A 17,051-nucleotide genomic window follows, 5' to 3' on the forward strand; every position below is an offset into this window, starting at 1 on the left:
TTATGTTAATCCCCATACATTACATCATTAGTTCTAGATGAAGTGTTCCATGATTCATTGTTTGTGCATAACACCCAGTGCTCCATGCAGAATGTGCCCTCCTCAATACCCACCACCAGGCTAACCCATCCTCCCACCCCCCTCCCCTCTAGAACCCTCAGTTTGTTTTTCAGAGTCCATCGTCTCTCATGGTTCGTCCGCCCCTCACTAAAAGCATTTTCTAAAGCATATGAGAAGTCAACCATTGAAAGATCTCTAAAATTGCCATTATACAAGGAAAAATAAATGTAGCTAATCAAATTTTAAATGATATTAAATTTTATTTTTGAACATTTAAATTCGTCAGCACATAAAAACATAGAACAACAAAAGTATTTTCAATAGCAATAAAATATAAAAGACTCCTATTAAAACAGAGATACAGATAGTGTCCTGTTCTGAATTTCCTAGGCCATATGAAAGTTTCTGGCCAAGAAAATATAGGCAGAAATGCTTTTCATCTCCAAAAATAGTCAGGGAAATCTTTATTTATCATGAACCACTCTACTTTTTTTTTTGAACTGACATTTTCAGTTTTATTTATTTATTTATTATTAACATATAATGTATTATTTGTTTCAGGGATACAGGTCTGTGATTCATCAGTCTTACACAGTTCACAGTGCTCACCATAGTACATACCCTCCCCAGTGTCCATCACCCAGCCACCCCATCCCTCCCACCCACCTCCACTCCAGCAACCCCCAGTTTGTTTCCTGAGATTAAGAGTCTTTTATGGTTTGTCTCCCTATCTGGTTTCATTTTGTTTCATTTTTCCCTCTCTTCCCCTATGATCTCTGGCTTGTTTCTCAAATTCCTCATATCATTGAGATCATATGATACTTATCTTTCTCTGATTGACTTATTTCACTTAGCATAATACCCTCTAGTTCTATCCACGTTGTTGCAAATGGCAAGATTTCGTTTTTTTTGATGGCTGAGTGATATTCCATTGTATATATACACCACATCTTTATTCATTCATCTGTTGATGGACATCTAGGCTCCTTCCATAGTTTGGCTGTTGTGGACATTGCTGCTATGAACATTGGGGTGCGCGTGCCCCTTTGGATCACTACATTTGTATCTTTGGGGTAAATACCCAGTAGTGCAATTGCTGGGACGTAGGGTAGCTCTATTTTCAACTTCTTGAGGAACCTCCGTACTGTTTTCCAGAGTGGCTACACCAGCTTGCATTCCCACCGACAGTGTAGGAGCGTTCTCCTTTCTCCCCATCCTCGCCAATATCTGTCGTTTCCTGACTTGTTAATTTTAACCATCTGACTGGTGTGAGGTGGTATCTCATTGAGGTTTTGATTTGTATTTCCCTGATGCCAGGTGATGTTGAACACTTTTTCATGTGCCTGTTGGCCATGTCTTCTTTGCAGAAATGTCTGTTCATTTAACCACTCTACTTTTTCTCTACTTCTGTGATTGAGGAGGTTGTTATGTCCCATGTGATACAGTTAAAAACTAAGTCTCCATCCTCCAGTGTCCCAGAATGACTGATATGCCAGAGTCCCCTGCCAGGCTACATTTGACATGGTGTGTGAATAAAAAATAAACTTTTGTTATATAGAAAATTATATATTTTAAAAATATTTAATGTTTTTTTGTAGACTTCCATTCTTCAGGGAATCAATACTATTAGCAAGTGTGTTTAATGAGGAATAAGCAAAAATTTTAAGATTCATTTTATTAACTAACATTAAATTTACAAATGTTTAAGTTATTAATATGAATTGTAATTGAAAATTTCACTTGCATTGTTATTTTTTTGGTCTTTGATTTGGTGATTGTAAAGCATGATAACCTAAGCCTCCATAGTATCATTCTCGCTCATGTGCAGACATGTGAATGTATAGCTTATAATTTCTTCATCGATCCATGCTTTAATCCTTAATAAAAATGTACTTATGATAAAATGAAAAAGATATTGGAATTATAAGATCATACTAACATAATAATTCAAAACCACTTTAGTGAGAATATAGCTGCTGTATGGCTTTCCTCCTCTGGATTTCCAGAACATCAAATGAGTTGAAAAAAAAAAAAAAACAACTCACTTCAAGAGCTGATATGACACTGATTCACTGATTGGGGAATTATCTTGGATTATCCCAGCATTGCTTCATGGGTAATGGCTGTGGTAAAATATGGGTTATAAGTTATGTGCAGTTCTTAATTTAGCTACAAGTCCATCTTTATCTCCCATTCATGGAAGGCTGAGGCAGTGCAAGTGAGTGAAAATTACATTATTTGGGGGATTACTTTGCAGTCATTATAATTTATATATTAAAAATGAAATAATTCATAAACTCTTTAAAATGAATTCCTTACTGTAACATCTCAAGTGAGACCCATTAGAAAAGATCTCCTTGTATGTCTCTCTTGACCCAGATGGCTCTGGAATTCTAATGCAGTTTCTACCTTGAATTCTAGCACAGAGCCTATAACATAGCAGGTATTTAAAAGTGTTTATTGAATTGACTGGAATCAAAACTCTTTTGCTTCTTATCTCTGTTCTGGTCTCTTTCCCTGGCCTTACTGGCAGATCTCAGTCCAATTAAGGCTATTCTTACAAGCAGTGCCTTTGATTACTACCATTAACAACAAATATATCCCTATTGTCTAATTCATTGGCTGGAGTGAGTGGAACAGTGGTTAACTGGGAAAAGGTGTGAGACTGATGGCAAATGAAGTGTGTGTATTTCCCAAGCAAACCTGAGTACAAATATTTTTGAGTGACTGAAAGAAGAAATAATGAAGATAGTCTTTTCTCTTTGGGAAAAATCTGTACCAAAAAAAAAAAAAAAAGAAAAAAGAAAATATATGTACATAATCACACATAGGCACATATATTTCTTATATAATTATGTATGTGAAAGACCCTTGCCATGCAGTGTTGTCTGAGTGATGGGCATCACCTGGAATCTTGTTGGAAATGCAAAATCTCAGGTCTCACCTAAGTATTTTAACGATTGCCAAGTGATTGATCATGCACAAAAATGTTTGAGAATCACTGCTAAGGGCAATGTGTGTGATGTGTGATGTTTCATTGATTTAAAAAAAAAGAATTTTGTTATGATCATCAATCTCACTAAGAGATTGGAACTTAATTATTCCAGCCGTTAAAAACAAGGGATAATTTTGTAATGTGATAGAGGTACTAAATATTGCTACAGTGACAATCTTATTACAGTACGTAAATGTTGAACACCTTAACTTTACAAAATGTCAAATATATGTTAATAAAATGGGAAAAAAAGAATTTTACCTATCAAGATTTATTTTCCAATTTGTAAAGTAACCCAAATGTTTATTCTGCTTTCCTTCTCATCATCTCATTGCTTAAAATTAGGATTGCTGTCTTCTCTGGATTTCCAGCTGTCCTATGAATCAGAAAAAAAACTCATTTTAAAAGCTGATATGACTGATTAGGGAATTATTGTGGATTATCCCAATATTGTTCCCTGGGTTAAAATTTGTTTTCTTTTTTTTTAAAGGAGAACTGTGTAAGATATTTGACAGCCAGGCTTGCTGTATTGGAAGTGATCCAGGAAGATAGTTTAGCAAGTACAGATTTAGTAATTTTTTTTTTCATAATTGGAAGGAAGGAGCCTCATATCATCAATATAATTCTTCTTTTGCAGATAGGGAAACTGAAGGTTGTCAAGTGACTTGTTCATGATCATGTAACAGGACAGTAGTAATCAGAGAGTAGTAGTATCCGTGTCTTAACTCCCAGCCCAGTATGTTCTTCTGTTCATGTTATTTAAGTGAAAGATTATTGCAGGTGTACCACATAGCCAGGAAAAAACAAGTGAAACAGACTGTGTGTGTCATCTTTGGTTATATTTGCGTATTTTGAGATTTCTCGGCCTATCTTTCTCCTAGTCTTCCCCATTTCAGAAAGTTGTATTACCAGTTTTACCCAGTTCTGCTGATTAAAGGGAGGAACATTTCTTTTTTTTTTTTTTAAAGATTTGATTCATTTATTTGAGACAGAGAGCACATGAGAGCGGGGAGGGTCAGAGGGAGAAGCAGGCTCCCCGCCGAGCAGGGAGCCCGATGCGGGACTCGATCCAGGGACTCCAGGATCATGACCTGAGCCGAAGGCAGTCGCTTAACCAACTGAGCCACCCAGGCGCCCCAAGGGAGGAACATTTCTTGATTTCTTTCTTCATTGTCCTTGTCTCACAACATCCTTGTCAGGTTTATCTTCAAAGTACATCCCTGAATCTGACCATTTCTTATAACCTCCACCACCAACATCCTCATCCAAGCCACCATCATCTCTTCCCTAGAGATGTCTGTACTGTTCTCCCAGCCAACTTCTCTACTCCCACTTTTCTCTTACTGCATCAGCTAGATTCATCTTTTAAAAATGTAAGTAAAAAAAAAAATAAGTCAGGTGTGTTATCTCCCATTCAAAACCCATCAGTAGCTTTCAGTTACTCTTAGGATAAAATCCAGATGGCCTTATGATGGCCTATAAGGTTTTATAATGTTCTAACTTCTGACTACCTTTCCTCCCTCTTCACTCATCACTCACGTGCTCATTTCTACTTCTGTTCTTGCTATTTCTTGAATATTCCAAATTTGTTCTACGTCAGAGGCTTTGCATTTAGTGTTCTTTTCTCTGGGACTCTACATTTTTATGACTCTCTCCCTTATTTATTCTGTTCAAACATGAACTTTATCAGATAGGCTTCCTTCTTACTGCTCCTTTTACTCCCTCTTAACCTGCTTTTTCTTTTTTCAGAGTATTTATGAAGACATTCTATTATGTTCTTTACCTCCCTCACTTAAATTTAAGTTTCTTAGGTCAGGGATCTCTCCCATTTTGCATATTCCCAGCATGTGAATAATTCCTGGCATATGATGCTGAAAGAATGTAGAATAAATTAATGTACTTTTAAAAATAAAAAATAGAAATTATTTTTAGAAGAATGTCTCATAATTGAAACACTTTTTGTGTTTCTACATGTCAAAATAGCTTAGATTTTTATTGACATAGTCCTACATGTCAAAAATAGTTTAGATTTTTATTGACATAATCACTCTTTTGTAATCATGGCTATACTTAGGAATGATAACAAAATTTTTAAACTTTAAGACTTAGTATCCCTGTCTGTAGCTCTCTTACTTTATCTCATGTATGACATGTGAAAATAAGTAATAGCCTGCAATAATAATTTTTAAACTTCTTTAGTAGGTAGATGGTAGTTAAATTATTAAATTCCTAGAGCAGAGATGTGCCTTGTTGAGTTACATTGAAATACATGTATTTGTAGGGCGCCTGGGTGGCTCAGTTGGTTAAGCGACTGCCTTCGGCTCAGGTCATGATCTTGGAGTCCCTGGATCGAGTCCTGCATCGGGCTCCCTGCTTGGCAGGGAGTCTGCTTCACGCTCTGACCTTCCCTCCTCTCATGTGGTTTCTCTCTCTCAAATAAATAAATAAAATCTTCAAAAAAAAAAAAAAAAGAAATACATGTATTTGTAAAAGTAATGTAATTTTGGTTCATTGAAGTATGTTAAAACATAAACTGCTGGTCATTCTCCTTTTTCCCCTTTATGCATGTTTCTCTTTGGCAAGGTGAGAGTAGTGTCTCCAGAACATTGCATGCTTTGGGAATTTTTATTTATGTATTAACAGAGTGTTGATTTCTTTAGTTTGATGGTGATCATGTTTGTTGGGTGGAAATGAATTAACAGTGTTTTATTTTGGGGTGCCTGGGTGGCTCAGTCAGTTAAGCATCTGCCTTCGGCTCAGGTCATGATCCCGGGGTCCTGGGATCGAGCCCCGCATTGGGCTTCCTGCTCAGCGGGGAGCCTGCTTCTCCCTCTGCCTCTGTCGCTCCTCCTGCTTGTGCTCTCTCTCTTTCCCTCTTTCCCTCTCTCTCAAATTAATAAAATATAAAAAAACAGTTTTATTTTGTTCTGCTACTGACTATTCTTTAGGAACTAATTTACATTTTTAGTAGGAATACTCGCAATCAAGTACAATTTCAAGATGAAGCAGTTTGATTTAATGAGGTTTGTAGACATAAAACTCTTTGTGAATAGTGGTCATATTGATAATCTTGCTGTTCTTCATTTTGAATATGTATTTTTTTATTTTGAATATTTTTAAGAGTGAAACCATTTTTAAGAGTGTACCATTTTATTAACTGTATTCCTAAGAGCTGCAAAAGTACTTTCTTTTAATGGGATACATAAATTTTATAATTTTAATATATGGAAATGTTAGACTTCTGTACTTAGATGATTTATTTCCTTACTACCTATCAGGCTGGCCCAGAATGCCTTCAGTGTGAAGAAGGGTGCTCTAAATCACGGCCTCTGGGTTGTCCCCATCCATGTGTTTTGCCATGTCACCCTGGAGAATGTCCTCCTTGTGTTCAGATGCTTAGAATAAAATGTCACTGCAAGATCACAAGCCTATATGTGGAATGTAGGTAAGTGGACTGAAGAAATATTCTTGTTTTACTATAATTATTTTTAACTAGTATCTTTTCATAATTCAGAACCCTATAAAGAGTACTTCAAGGAACATTATTCAGTGTTGCCCGTAGATGTTAGAAGACTAGATTTTCCAGAAGGGACCTGAAGAAAGAAACGTAGAATATTTCACCTTGTAAATACAATTAAAAGACAATACAATTCAAAGACAATTCTGGGTTTTTTTCCATTTGGGGATTCTGTATAAGATTTTTTAAGGAAAAAGGTTGTATCGCTGCTTTAAAAAATATAGAAACATTCGAATAACAGTGTCAAACTAGAATTTTGTTGGATGAAAAGTTGAAGTGCACATAGTTATTGAGGCATAATTTTTAAATTACGGACTTTTATTATAAATGTAGCTGTTACGGCATTTGTCATAGTACGCTATGACTTCTATATTTCCTTTACTTAAAAAATATGTACACTTAATAAAATGCATGTTTTTGCTTGTGGATTATGTGGAGGGGAAAAAAATTCCCATTTTTTTCTACTTAATCACAATCTAACATAATTTACTAACTTGTTCAGCTTCATTCACCCAAGTTTGTAAAGTGGGCTCTTTGTAAGTGTATTTTATTGAAGTTAAATTTGGGAATATGACTTTGTTTCTGATTTTTTGAACATAAGTACTTTTTGAGAAATGCCTGTTAATATTAAATTTTCTTAAAGATTTTATTTATTTGACAGAGAGTGAGCGAGAGAGAGAGCACATGAGTGGGGAGGGTCAGAGGGAGAAGCAGGCTCCCCACTGAGCAGGGAGCCCGATACGGGACTTGATTCTGGGACTCTGGGATCGTGACCTCAGCTGAAGGTAGTCACTTAACCAACTGAGCCACTCAGGCACCCTTAAATTTGTTTTTGTCACTTATACTCTAGGCTCATGTTTTCTTAAATTGGAAAAGTCAAATTTCATTCTTTTTAAATATGAAAATTGTTTTGTTGAAATTTTAAGAATAAAATATTACTTTAGCTTTAGAAGTTTTATAGGGAAAGTGAAGATGGCAATTTTGCTTTATTAATGAGGGATACTGAGGAAAGAGATTTTCTTTGGTCTTGCAGGGCCTGAATTTCCCTTTCTTACTTCTTTTTCCCTTCATCATACCGTCTCCAAAGGGTGAGTTTACTTTTCTACCTTCTTGTCCAGAGTGTTGCCTTTCCAAGATTGGCTCCTTGATTCCTGTACACTTTTTAAAGTTTCTTCCCATAGTTAGTGCTCTGATCTACCAAGATTTTTCACATCTGGGTGGACTTTCTCTTTTTGGTGTGATGTTAGCTCAGTTACCCTCTTCTCTTTTCTGCTCAGTTTTTCCAGAACTCTCCTGGTTCTCTGAAATGATTTGCTGAGGGAGCTTGAGAAATAGCTCTGCTATGAATTGGTATTTATTTTTCTACTTATAGGTAATTTTGAAATTTGTAGAAATTTGTATCTTCTAGTTATTTGGAAGTTATGGGATTTGAGTGATTTTATTAATGAGCTGAATGATTTTTAGGGGGGATGTGTGGATATATATGGATTGAGGTGGCTTCCATTACTACAGTTGTCTGGAGTTCCTTTTTCCTTTCCTTGAATACATTTGAAGTGTGTGTTTTTCAGCAGAATACACATTCTTTTCAAGTGTACATGGAACATTCTTCAGGATAGATCACATATTAGGTTACAAAAGAGGCCTCAACAAATACAAAAAGATTAAAGCCGTACCATGCACCTTTTCTACCACAACACTATGAAACTAGAAGTCAACCACAAGAAAAAATCTGGAAAAACCACAAATACATGGAGGTTAAAGAACATGCTACTAAACAATGAATGGACCAACCAGGAAACCAAGGAAGAAATAAAGAAAAAAATACATGGAAACAAATGAAAATGAAAACACAATGGTCCAAAACCTTTGGGATGCAGCAAAAACGGTCCTAAGAGGGAAGAATATAGCAATACAGGCCTACCTCAGGAAGCAAGAAAAATCTCAAATAAACAACCTAACCTTATACCTAAAGGAATTGGAAAAAGAGCAACAAATGAAGCCTAAAGCCAGCAGAAGGAAGGAAATAATAGAGATTAGAGCAGAAATAAATGATATAGAAAAGAAAACAATAGAACAGATCAATGAAACAAGGAGCTGGTTCTTTGAAAAAAATTAATAAAATTGATAAACCTCTAGCCAGACTTATCAAAAAGGAAAGAGAAAGGACCCAAATAAATAAAATCACAAATGAGAAGAAATAACATCCAGTATCATAGAAATACAAACAATTAGAGTATCATGAAAAACTGTATGCCAACAAATTGAACAAACTAGGAGACATGAATACATTCTTAGAAACATATAAACTATGAAAACTGAAACAGGAAGAAATAGAAAACTTGAACATACTGGTAACCAGCAAAGAAATTGAATCAGTAATTGAAAAACTCCCAACAAACAAAAGTACAGGACCAGATGGCTTCACAGGAGAATTCTACCAAACATTTAGAGAAGAGTTAATAACTGTTCTTCTCAAACTATTCCAAAAAATAGAAAAAGGAAGGAAAACTTTTAAATTCATTCTATGAGGCCAGAATTACCCTGATGTCAAAACCAGATACAGATATCACTAAAAAAGAGAACTACAGGCCAATATTCCTGATGAACACAGATGCAGAAATTCTCAATAAAATACTAGCAAACTGAATCCAACATTAAAAAAAAAAAAAATCATTCACTGTGACCAAGTGGGATTAAATCCTGGGCAGCAAGCGTGATTCAATATTCACAAATCAATCAATGTGATACATCACATTAATAGGAGAAAGGATTAAAACCATATGATCCTTTCGATAGATGCAGAAAAAGCATTTGACAAAGTACAACACTGATTCATAATAAAATCCCTCAACGAAGTAGACTTAGAGGGAACATACCTCAATGTGATAAAGGCCATATATGAAAAGCCCACAGCTGATATCATCCTCATTGGGGAGAAACTGAGAACTTTTCCTCTGTGATCAGGAACAAGACAGGGATGGCCATTCTCACTTTTATTCAAAATAGTACTGGAACTCCTAGCCACAGCAATTAGACAACAAAAAGAAATAAAAGGCATCCAGACCGGCAAGGAAGAAGTCAGACTTTAACTATTTGCGGAAGGCATATAATACTCTATAGAGAAAGCCCAAAAGGCTCTACTCAGAAGGCTGCTAGAACTGCTAAATGAATTCAGTAAAGTCAAGGATACAAAAATATACAGAAATCTGTTAGCATTTCTATACACCAATAATGATGCAACAGAAAGAGAAATCAAGGAATCATTCCCATTTACAACTGCACCAAAAACCGTAAGATACCTAGCAATAAACCTAATCAAAGAGGTGAAAGACCTGTACTCTGAAAACTATAAAACACTGATGAAAGAAATTGAAGATGACACAAAGAAACAGACATCCCATGCTCGTGTATTAGAAGAACAAATATTATTAAAATGCCTATATTACCCAAAGCAGTCTACACATTTAATGCAATCCCTATCAAAATACCACCAGCATTTTTCACAGAGCTAGAACACTTAATCCTAAAATTTGTATGGAACTACAGAAGACCCCCAGTAGCCAAAGCAGCCTTGAAAAAGAAAAGCAAAGCTGGAGGCATCACAATTCCAGACTTCGAGTTATATTACAAAGCTGTGGTAATCAAAACAGTATGGTACTAGCACAAAAATAGACACATATATCAGGGGAACAGGATAGAAAACCCAGGAATGAACCCACAAATATATGGGAAGTTAATCTTCTACAAAGCAGGAAAGAATATCCAATGGAAAAAAGACAATCTCTTCAACAAATGGTGTTGGGAAAACTGGAAAGCAACATGCAAAAGAATGAAACGGGACCACTTTCTCACACCATACACAAAAATAAATTCAAAATGGATTGAAGATCTAAATGTGAGACAGGAAACCAATAAGTCTTCGAAGAGAACACAGGCCGTAACTTCTTTGACATTGGCAGTAGCAACTTCTTACTAGATGTCTCCTGAGGTAAAGGAAACAAAACCAAACAAACTATTGGGACTTCATCAAAATAAAAAGCTCTGCACAGCAAAGGAAACAATCAATAAAACTAAAAGGCAGCCTATGGAATGGGAGAAAATATTTGCAAATGACATATCTGAAAAAGGGTTACTTCCAAAATATATAGAGAACTTATAAAACTCAACATCCAAAAAATGGATAATTGAATTACAAAATGGGCCAAAGACATGAATAGATATTTTTCCAAAGAAGACCTACAGATGGCCAACAGACACATGAAAAGATGCTCAACATCACTCTCCTCAGGGAGAGGCATACCAAACTATAATACCATAACTATAATGAGATATCACCACACCCTGTCAGAATGAAGTCAACTACACAAGAAACAACAGTTGTTGGTGAGGATGTAGAGAAAGGGGAACCCTCTTGCACTGTTGGTGGGAATGCAAGCTGGTGCAGCCACTGTGGAAAACAGTATATTCTCAAAACATTAAAAATAGAACTACCCTATGATCCTGCTATTGCACTATTAGGTATTTACCCAAAGAATACAAAAGTACTCATTTGAAGACATACATGCACCCTGATGTTTATAGCAGTTCTACAATAGCTAAATTATAGAAACAGCCCAAATGTCAATCAACTGATGAATGGGTGAAGATGTATATGTATATACAATGGAATATTACTCAGCCATAAAAAAGAAAGAAATCTTGCCATTTGCAATGACATGGTTGGAGGTAGAGAGTATTATGCAAAGTGAGATAAGTCAGCCAGACAAAGACAAATACCATGATTTCACTCATATATGGAATTTAAGATAGAAAACAAGCAAAGGGGGGAAAAAAAGCAAGTGGTAAACCAAGAAACAGACTCTTAACTATAGAGAACAAACTGATGGTTACTAAAGGGAAGTGGGTGGGGGGATAGGTGAAATAGGTGATGGGGATTAAGGAGTACACTTGTGATGAGCACTAGGTGTTGTATGAAAGTATTGAATCACTATATTGTACACCTGAAACTAGTATTACACTGTACATTAATTGGAATTTAAATAAAAACTAAAAAAATCATGGTGCGATACAACTACGTACCTGTTAGCATGGCTAAAATTAACAAGACAAAAAAAAAAGACAAAAAACTGACAGTATTAAGTGTTGGAGAAGATATGGAAGAATTAGAACTCATACACTGCTAATATGAATGTAAAATGAAACAGCCACTTGGAAAAAGGTTTAGCAGTTTCTTAAAAAGTTATACGTCTGCCTGCCATATGATACAACCATTCTATTCCTAGGTACTTAACCAAGAGAAATGTATGTCCATACAAGATTTGTACATGAATGTTCATAATATTTTTATATGTAATAACCCAAAACTGGAAATAACCCAAATGTCCAACAGCAGGTGAATAAACAAGTGGTAGGGGGTGCCTGGGTGGCTCAGTTGTTAAGCATCTGCCTTCGGCTCAGGTCATGATAGCGGGGTCCTGGGATCAAGCCCCGCATCGGGCTCCCTGCTCAGCGGGAAGCCTGCTTCTCCCTCTCCCACTCCCCCTGCTTGTGTTCCCTGTCTCGCTGTGTCTCTCTCTGCCAAATAAATAAATAAAATCTTTAAAATAAACAAACAAACAAATGGTAGTATATCCATACAATGGAATAAATTCAGCAATAAAAATAAACTATTGTTGGGCGCCTGGGTGGCTCAGTTGGTTGGGCGACTGCCTTCGGCTCAGGTCATGATCCTGGAGTCCCGGGATCAAGTCCCGCATCGGGCTCCCTGCTCAGCGGGGAGTCTGCTTCTCCCTCTGACCCTTCCCCCCCTCATGCTCTCTCTCTATCTCATTGTCTCTCTCAAATAAATAAATAAAATCTTTAAAAAAAAAAAATTAAAAAAAATAAACTATTGTTATTTGCAATATCATGAATGAACCTCAAAATGTGAAATCTCAAGATTTCAGTGAAAGAAGCCAAACAAAAAAGACTAATGCTCTATGATTTGATTATGTAAAATTCTTGAAAATGGAAGTTAATCTATACAACAAAAAGCGTATCAGTGGTTGCCTATCAGGTGATGGGCAATATAAAGATATTCCAAAGGGACACAGGAAACTTTTGAGGGTGATGGGTATGTCCATTATCTTGATTGTGGTGATGGTTTCATAGGTGTAAACATGTCAAGTCTTACCAGATTTTCCACTTCAAATGTGTACATTATTGTGTTCTGCATCATACCTTAATAAATCTCTTTTTAAAAGGCCTCCAAAAACATGAAGTGTATGTATTTATAGAGAATTCTTCAGACTCAGTATTCATTATGATAATTTCATTTACTTTCAATTCAGTGAATTATTTCATATTACCTTTTTAGTTCTTTTCTGCTTCATGTAATTTCTTCTATAGAAATTAGATATAAGAGATACAGGCGTTGGAAAATTAGTTGATTCCTAATTATAAAGTGAAAGGAACAAAATGATATTAAGTCTTAAGTTTCTTAAGTTCAGAGGTGAGCTGGGGTGCCTGGGTGGCTGAGTTGGTTAAGCATCTGCTGTTGGCTCAGGTCATGATCCCAGAGTCCCAGGATTGAGTCCAAGGATTGAGTCCCGCAGTGGGCTCCTTGCTCAATGGGGAGCCTGCTTCTCCCTCCTCTACTCCTCCTGCTTGTGCTCTCTCTCTCTCTCTCAAAGAAATAAAATCTTTAAAAAAAAAAAGAAATTTCAGAGGTGAGCACCATACCTGTAAGAATGAAAATAGGAGTTTTAATAGAGCCATATAAAGACTTTGTGATATTATTAAGTGAATTTTTGCTAAGAAAATTGCATATGTTACCTTAGAGTACATTTATGTTAATTTATACATATACTTAAGGTAATAGTTTTGATGTTAGTTAGGCTAAACTTATGGTATATTTTGGCAGTTATGTCTAATAAAGGGAAATAAAAGCAGGAAAAGAAAGAATCAAAAGTAGAAGAAAGATAATGGGAAGAGAATACTGACCTACATATGATAGGGATCTTAAGGGTGTCACTAGTTACTGACATGCGGTGTCTATTGTGATTATATTCAACTGTCTGTGACAAAGTAGTTTTATTCCTTGGTGTTTGTGACTTTACCTGAATTGCCCACCAAGCAAATAGAAAAGCACACAGACTGATCTAAAATGATCAAGTCTAAAATGAATCCATTTCTAACATTGATAGCTTACAAACCAAAAAAGCTTTCCTAAAATAAGCTTACTAAATTCTTCAATTCGAAGTAATTTTTTGTTGTTGTTCTTTAAGAAACAAAACAAACAAGCATAGGGAAAAAAAGAGAGAGGCAAACCAAGAAACAAGACTCTTAACTATAGAGAACAAACTGCTGGTTACCAGAGGGGAGGTGTTTGGGGGTGGGGGGGATGGGTGAAACAGGTGATGGGGATTAAGGAGGGCACTTGTTGTGATGAGCACCGGGTGTTGTATGGAAGTGTGGAATCATGATATTGTACACCTGAAACTAATATTACAATTTATGTAACTAATTGGAATTTAAATAAAAATTCTAAAAAAATCTGGGTGAGCATTTTCTGTGTCAGTTTTTTTTTTTATTTTTTATTTTTAAAGATTTTATTTATTTATTTGAGAGAGAGAGAATGAGAGAGAGCACAAGAGGGGGGAGGGTCAGAGGGAGAAGCAGACTCCCCGCTGAGCAGGGAGCCTGATGCGGGACTCGATCCTGGGACTCCAGGATCATGACCTGAGCCGAAGGCAGTCGCTTAACCAACTGAGCCACCCAGGCGCCCTCAGTTTTTAAGTAATATATTGAATCATTAGTTTTTAATCTTTTATGTAGAAGCTTTAGGAAGGTGATAGTTATGAATAATGATTGCTCTACAGGGGAAGATAATATGAAATTTTTTTTTTTTTAGATTTTATCCATTTAGGGCCACCTGGGTGGCTCAGATGGTTAAGCGTCTGCCTTTGGCTCAGGTCATGGTCCCAGGGTCCTGGGATGGAGCCCTGCATCGGGCTCCCTGCTCAGCGGGGGGCCTGCTTCTTCCCCTCCCTCTACTGCTCCACCTGCTCATATTCTCTCTTTGTATCTCTGTGTCTCGAATGAATAAATTAAAAAAAAATTTACCCATTTATTTGAGAGAGAGAGTGCACGAGGGCACGCAGGGGAAGGGGTAGAGGGAGAGAGAATTTCCAGCAGACTCTGGGCTGAGCGTGGAGCCCCACTTGAGGCTTGATTCCCTCACCCGGAGATCATGACCTGAGCCAAAATGAAGAGTCAGATGCTTAAGGGACTGAGCCACCCAGGGACCCCTTAATAGCAGGACCTATTAAAGGCCAGGCACAGATGATATTTTGTGTTTTATACTTCCTTTTTGCAGTGATTGCCCTTTTGACATTTGATTTATTGGTAATAGATAAAGGGCTGGAAGGTTTCAGTTATCAGACCAGGTAAGGAATTTGAAGACAGTTGTTACAGATGATACACAATTAAAATATTTTTCAAGAAAAAATGAAATAAAACAATTTTATGGATATGTTGGAAATTATTTTTAGAGAGATTATGCTATAAAATGGACTTTGGTTTGAATGTCATCACAACTTCCTCTTATTTTTAGAAAGATAACCAAAGCTGATGTAAATGAAAAGAACCTCCTTAGTTGTTGCAAAAATCAGTGTCCTAAAGAGGTAAGCTTTAATAGAACCTTTTAAGTTGTATTTCTTGGGCATTGTTTCTCTGGATTTTCTCTTTTCTTCTTGGTCTTCTTATTTTGGGTCTTTTTTGAACCTGCTAGAAATGTGGGTCCAGAGAGGAAAATGTGATTGATGTCTATAAAAATGTAATATATACTAACTGTAGATGTACATCTCTTTATGAAATTTTGGGGTATTAGAACTAGGAATGACTCTTTGAAGATTTTTTAAAAGCAGTTTTAAAGATAGCTTATATACTTTATATGATAAAGTATTGACCTAATGCTTACCCCTCCATCCCTTAGAATATAAATAGATAAAGAACTGTGTGGGTCATAGGCAGTTAGGCAGTAAATCCATAGTAGGATATTTAAAAAGCATATTTGTGTGTGTGTGTGTGTGTGTGTGTGTGTGTGTGTGTGTGTGAACTTTAAGGTTCATTATTATCTTGAATTAATATAAAGCACTTATATATAAAGTTTTATTTTTAAAGATTCTGATGCTTGTATATGCATTGTATTTGTACTGAAAGTATCAAAAATAGTTTAGAAAAATTGTTCAGAGTATAAAGTTGTAAAAAAAAACCTCACTGGTGATTTATCTTGGTGATAATTTGGAAACCAAAGTGGTCTATCTGTGATTGGTCAATTTATTTATTTATTTATTTATTTTTAATAATTGGTCAGTTTAAAAGTCAGAGTATTTCCTTTGTTGTTGGAGATACGGCAGTGACAGTGATTTGATTTGGTTGGACATTTATAAAGGAAATCCTTTTGACTTACAGATGTACTAACAGTACCACTTTAATTTTAATTCTTTGTCTTTATGCACTTATCTCTCATCCTCTTTAGAGTCAGGGAGAGATGATGACGAAGCCTTAAATATAGTAGTCGTTCTCTTTGATTAAATAAAAACAGAAATTAATGCATAATATGCCTTTTTGTTAACAATATTTCCTTTTTTTTTAATAACATATAATGTATTATTTGTTTCAGGGGTACAGGTCTGTGGTTCATCAGTCTTACACAATTCACAGCGCTCACCATGGCACATACCCTCCCCAATGTCCATCATTCAGCCGCCCCATCCCTCCCACACCCCTTTACTCCAGCAACCCTCAGTTTGTTTCCTGAGATTAAGAGTCTCTTATGGTTTGTCTCCCTCTCTGGTTTTGTCTTCTTTCATTTTTTCCTGTTTTAACTAAAACTTTGGATGCTTTTTATGGATTTCTGTTTAAGAACTATTGGAAATTGAATTGAGTATTTTAAAAGTTATGTAAGATTATTAAAAGGGAGACCATTTCAAGCAATAAATGATTATTTTAAGAACCCTGTCTTTATTATATAAGTGAAACTAAGGGCATTGGGATATTTCAAATTTAATTTTCTGATTTCTTCAAATCCTGACTTCTTCCTTGTTAAAATAAATTTTCTTCTGTCCAAATTCAGATTCCAGGTAATAAGTAGTTGAGAATGTTACATTTTTAATGATTCAGTAACTTCGTATGAGATTGTATTTCGAAATAACAAAATTAAATTCAGGGATTGCTAATTTGCAGTTTAGCATTTCCTTGGCTATGATTCAGTTGTGATAATGTTACGACATTTGGTGGGACTAGATGAGTGATCACTGTTTATATAAAAATTAGTTTTCCATGCTCATGATTTTTGGACTCTAGGCCCATCTGGAGCCCTAGTATTGCTGGAGTCTCCTTGGGCTCTCTTGAAATAAATAGACTTAGTTTGGGAACAATCCAAGTAGCTGTTATAGTTCGAAACAGTCTAAGAGTGGACAGGTGAATATCCTTGTG

The 17,051-nt window shown here is 35.9% G+C and overlaps 1 protein-coding gene across 5 annotated transcripts in view; it reads left to right on the forward strand.

Annotated features, from left to right (window-relative positions):
- NFXL1 (nuclear transcription factor, X-box binding like 1) overlaps window positions 1-17,051 on the forward strand; it is a 78,052-nt gene that overhangs the window by 45,733 nt on the left and 15,268 nt on the right. For all 5 annotated transcript variants that reach the window (XM_031035554.2, XM_031035555.2, XM_081812419.1 and 2 more), the window contains exons 18-19: window positions 6,334-6,500; window positions 15,166-15,235. In XM_031035554.2, coding sequence (XP_030891414.1) covers window positions 6,334-6,500; window positions 15,166-15,235 — 237 coding nt within the window. The remainder of the gene's footprint in view (window positions 1-6,333; window positions 6,501-15,165; window positions 15,236-17,051) is intronic.

Source organism: Leptonychotes weddellii, chromosome 2 (genome assembly GCF_054177405.1).
Source record: "Leptonychotes weddellii isolate Sample4059 chromosome 2, ASM5417740v2, whole genome shotgun sequence".
Taxonomy (NCBI): domain Eukaryota; kingdom Metazoa; phylum Chordata; class Mammalia; order Carnivora; family Phocidae; genus Leptonychotes; species Leptonychotes weddellii.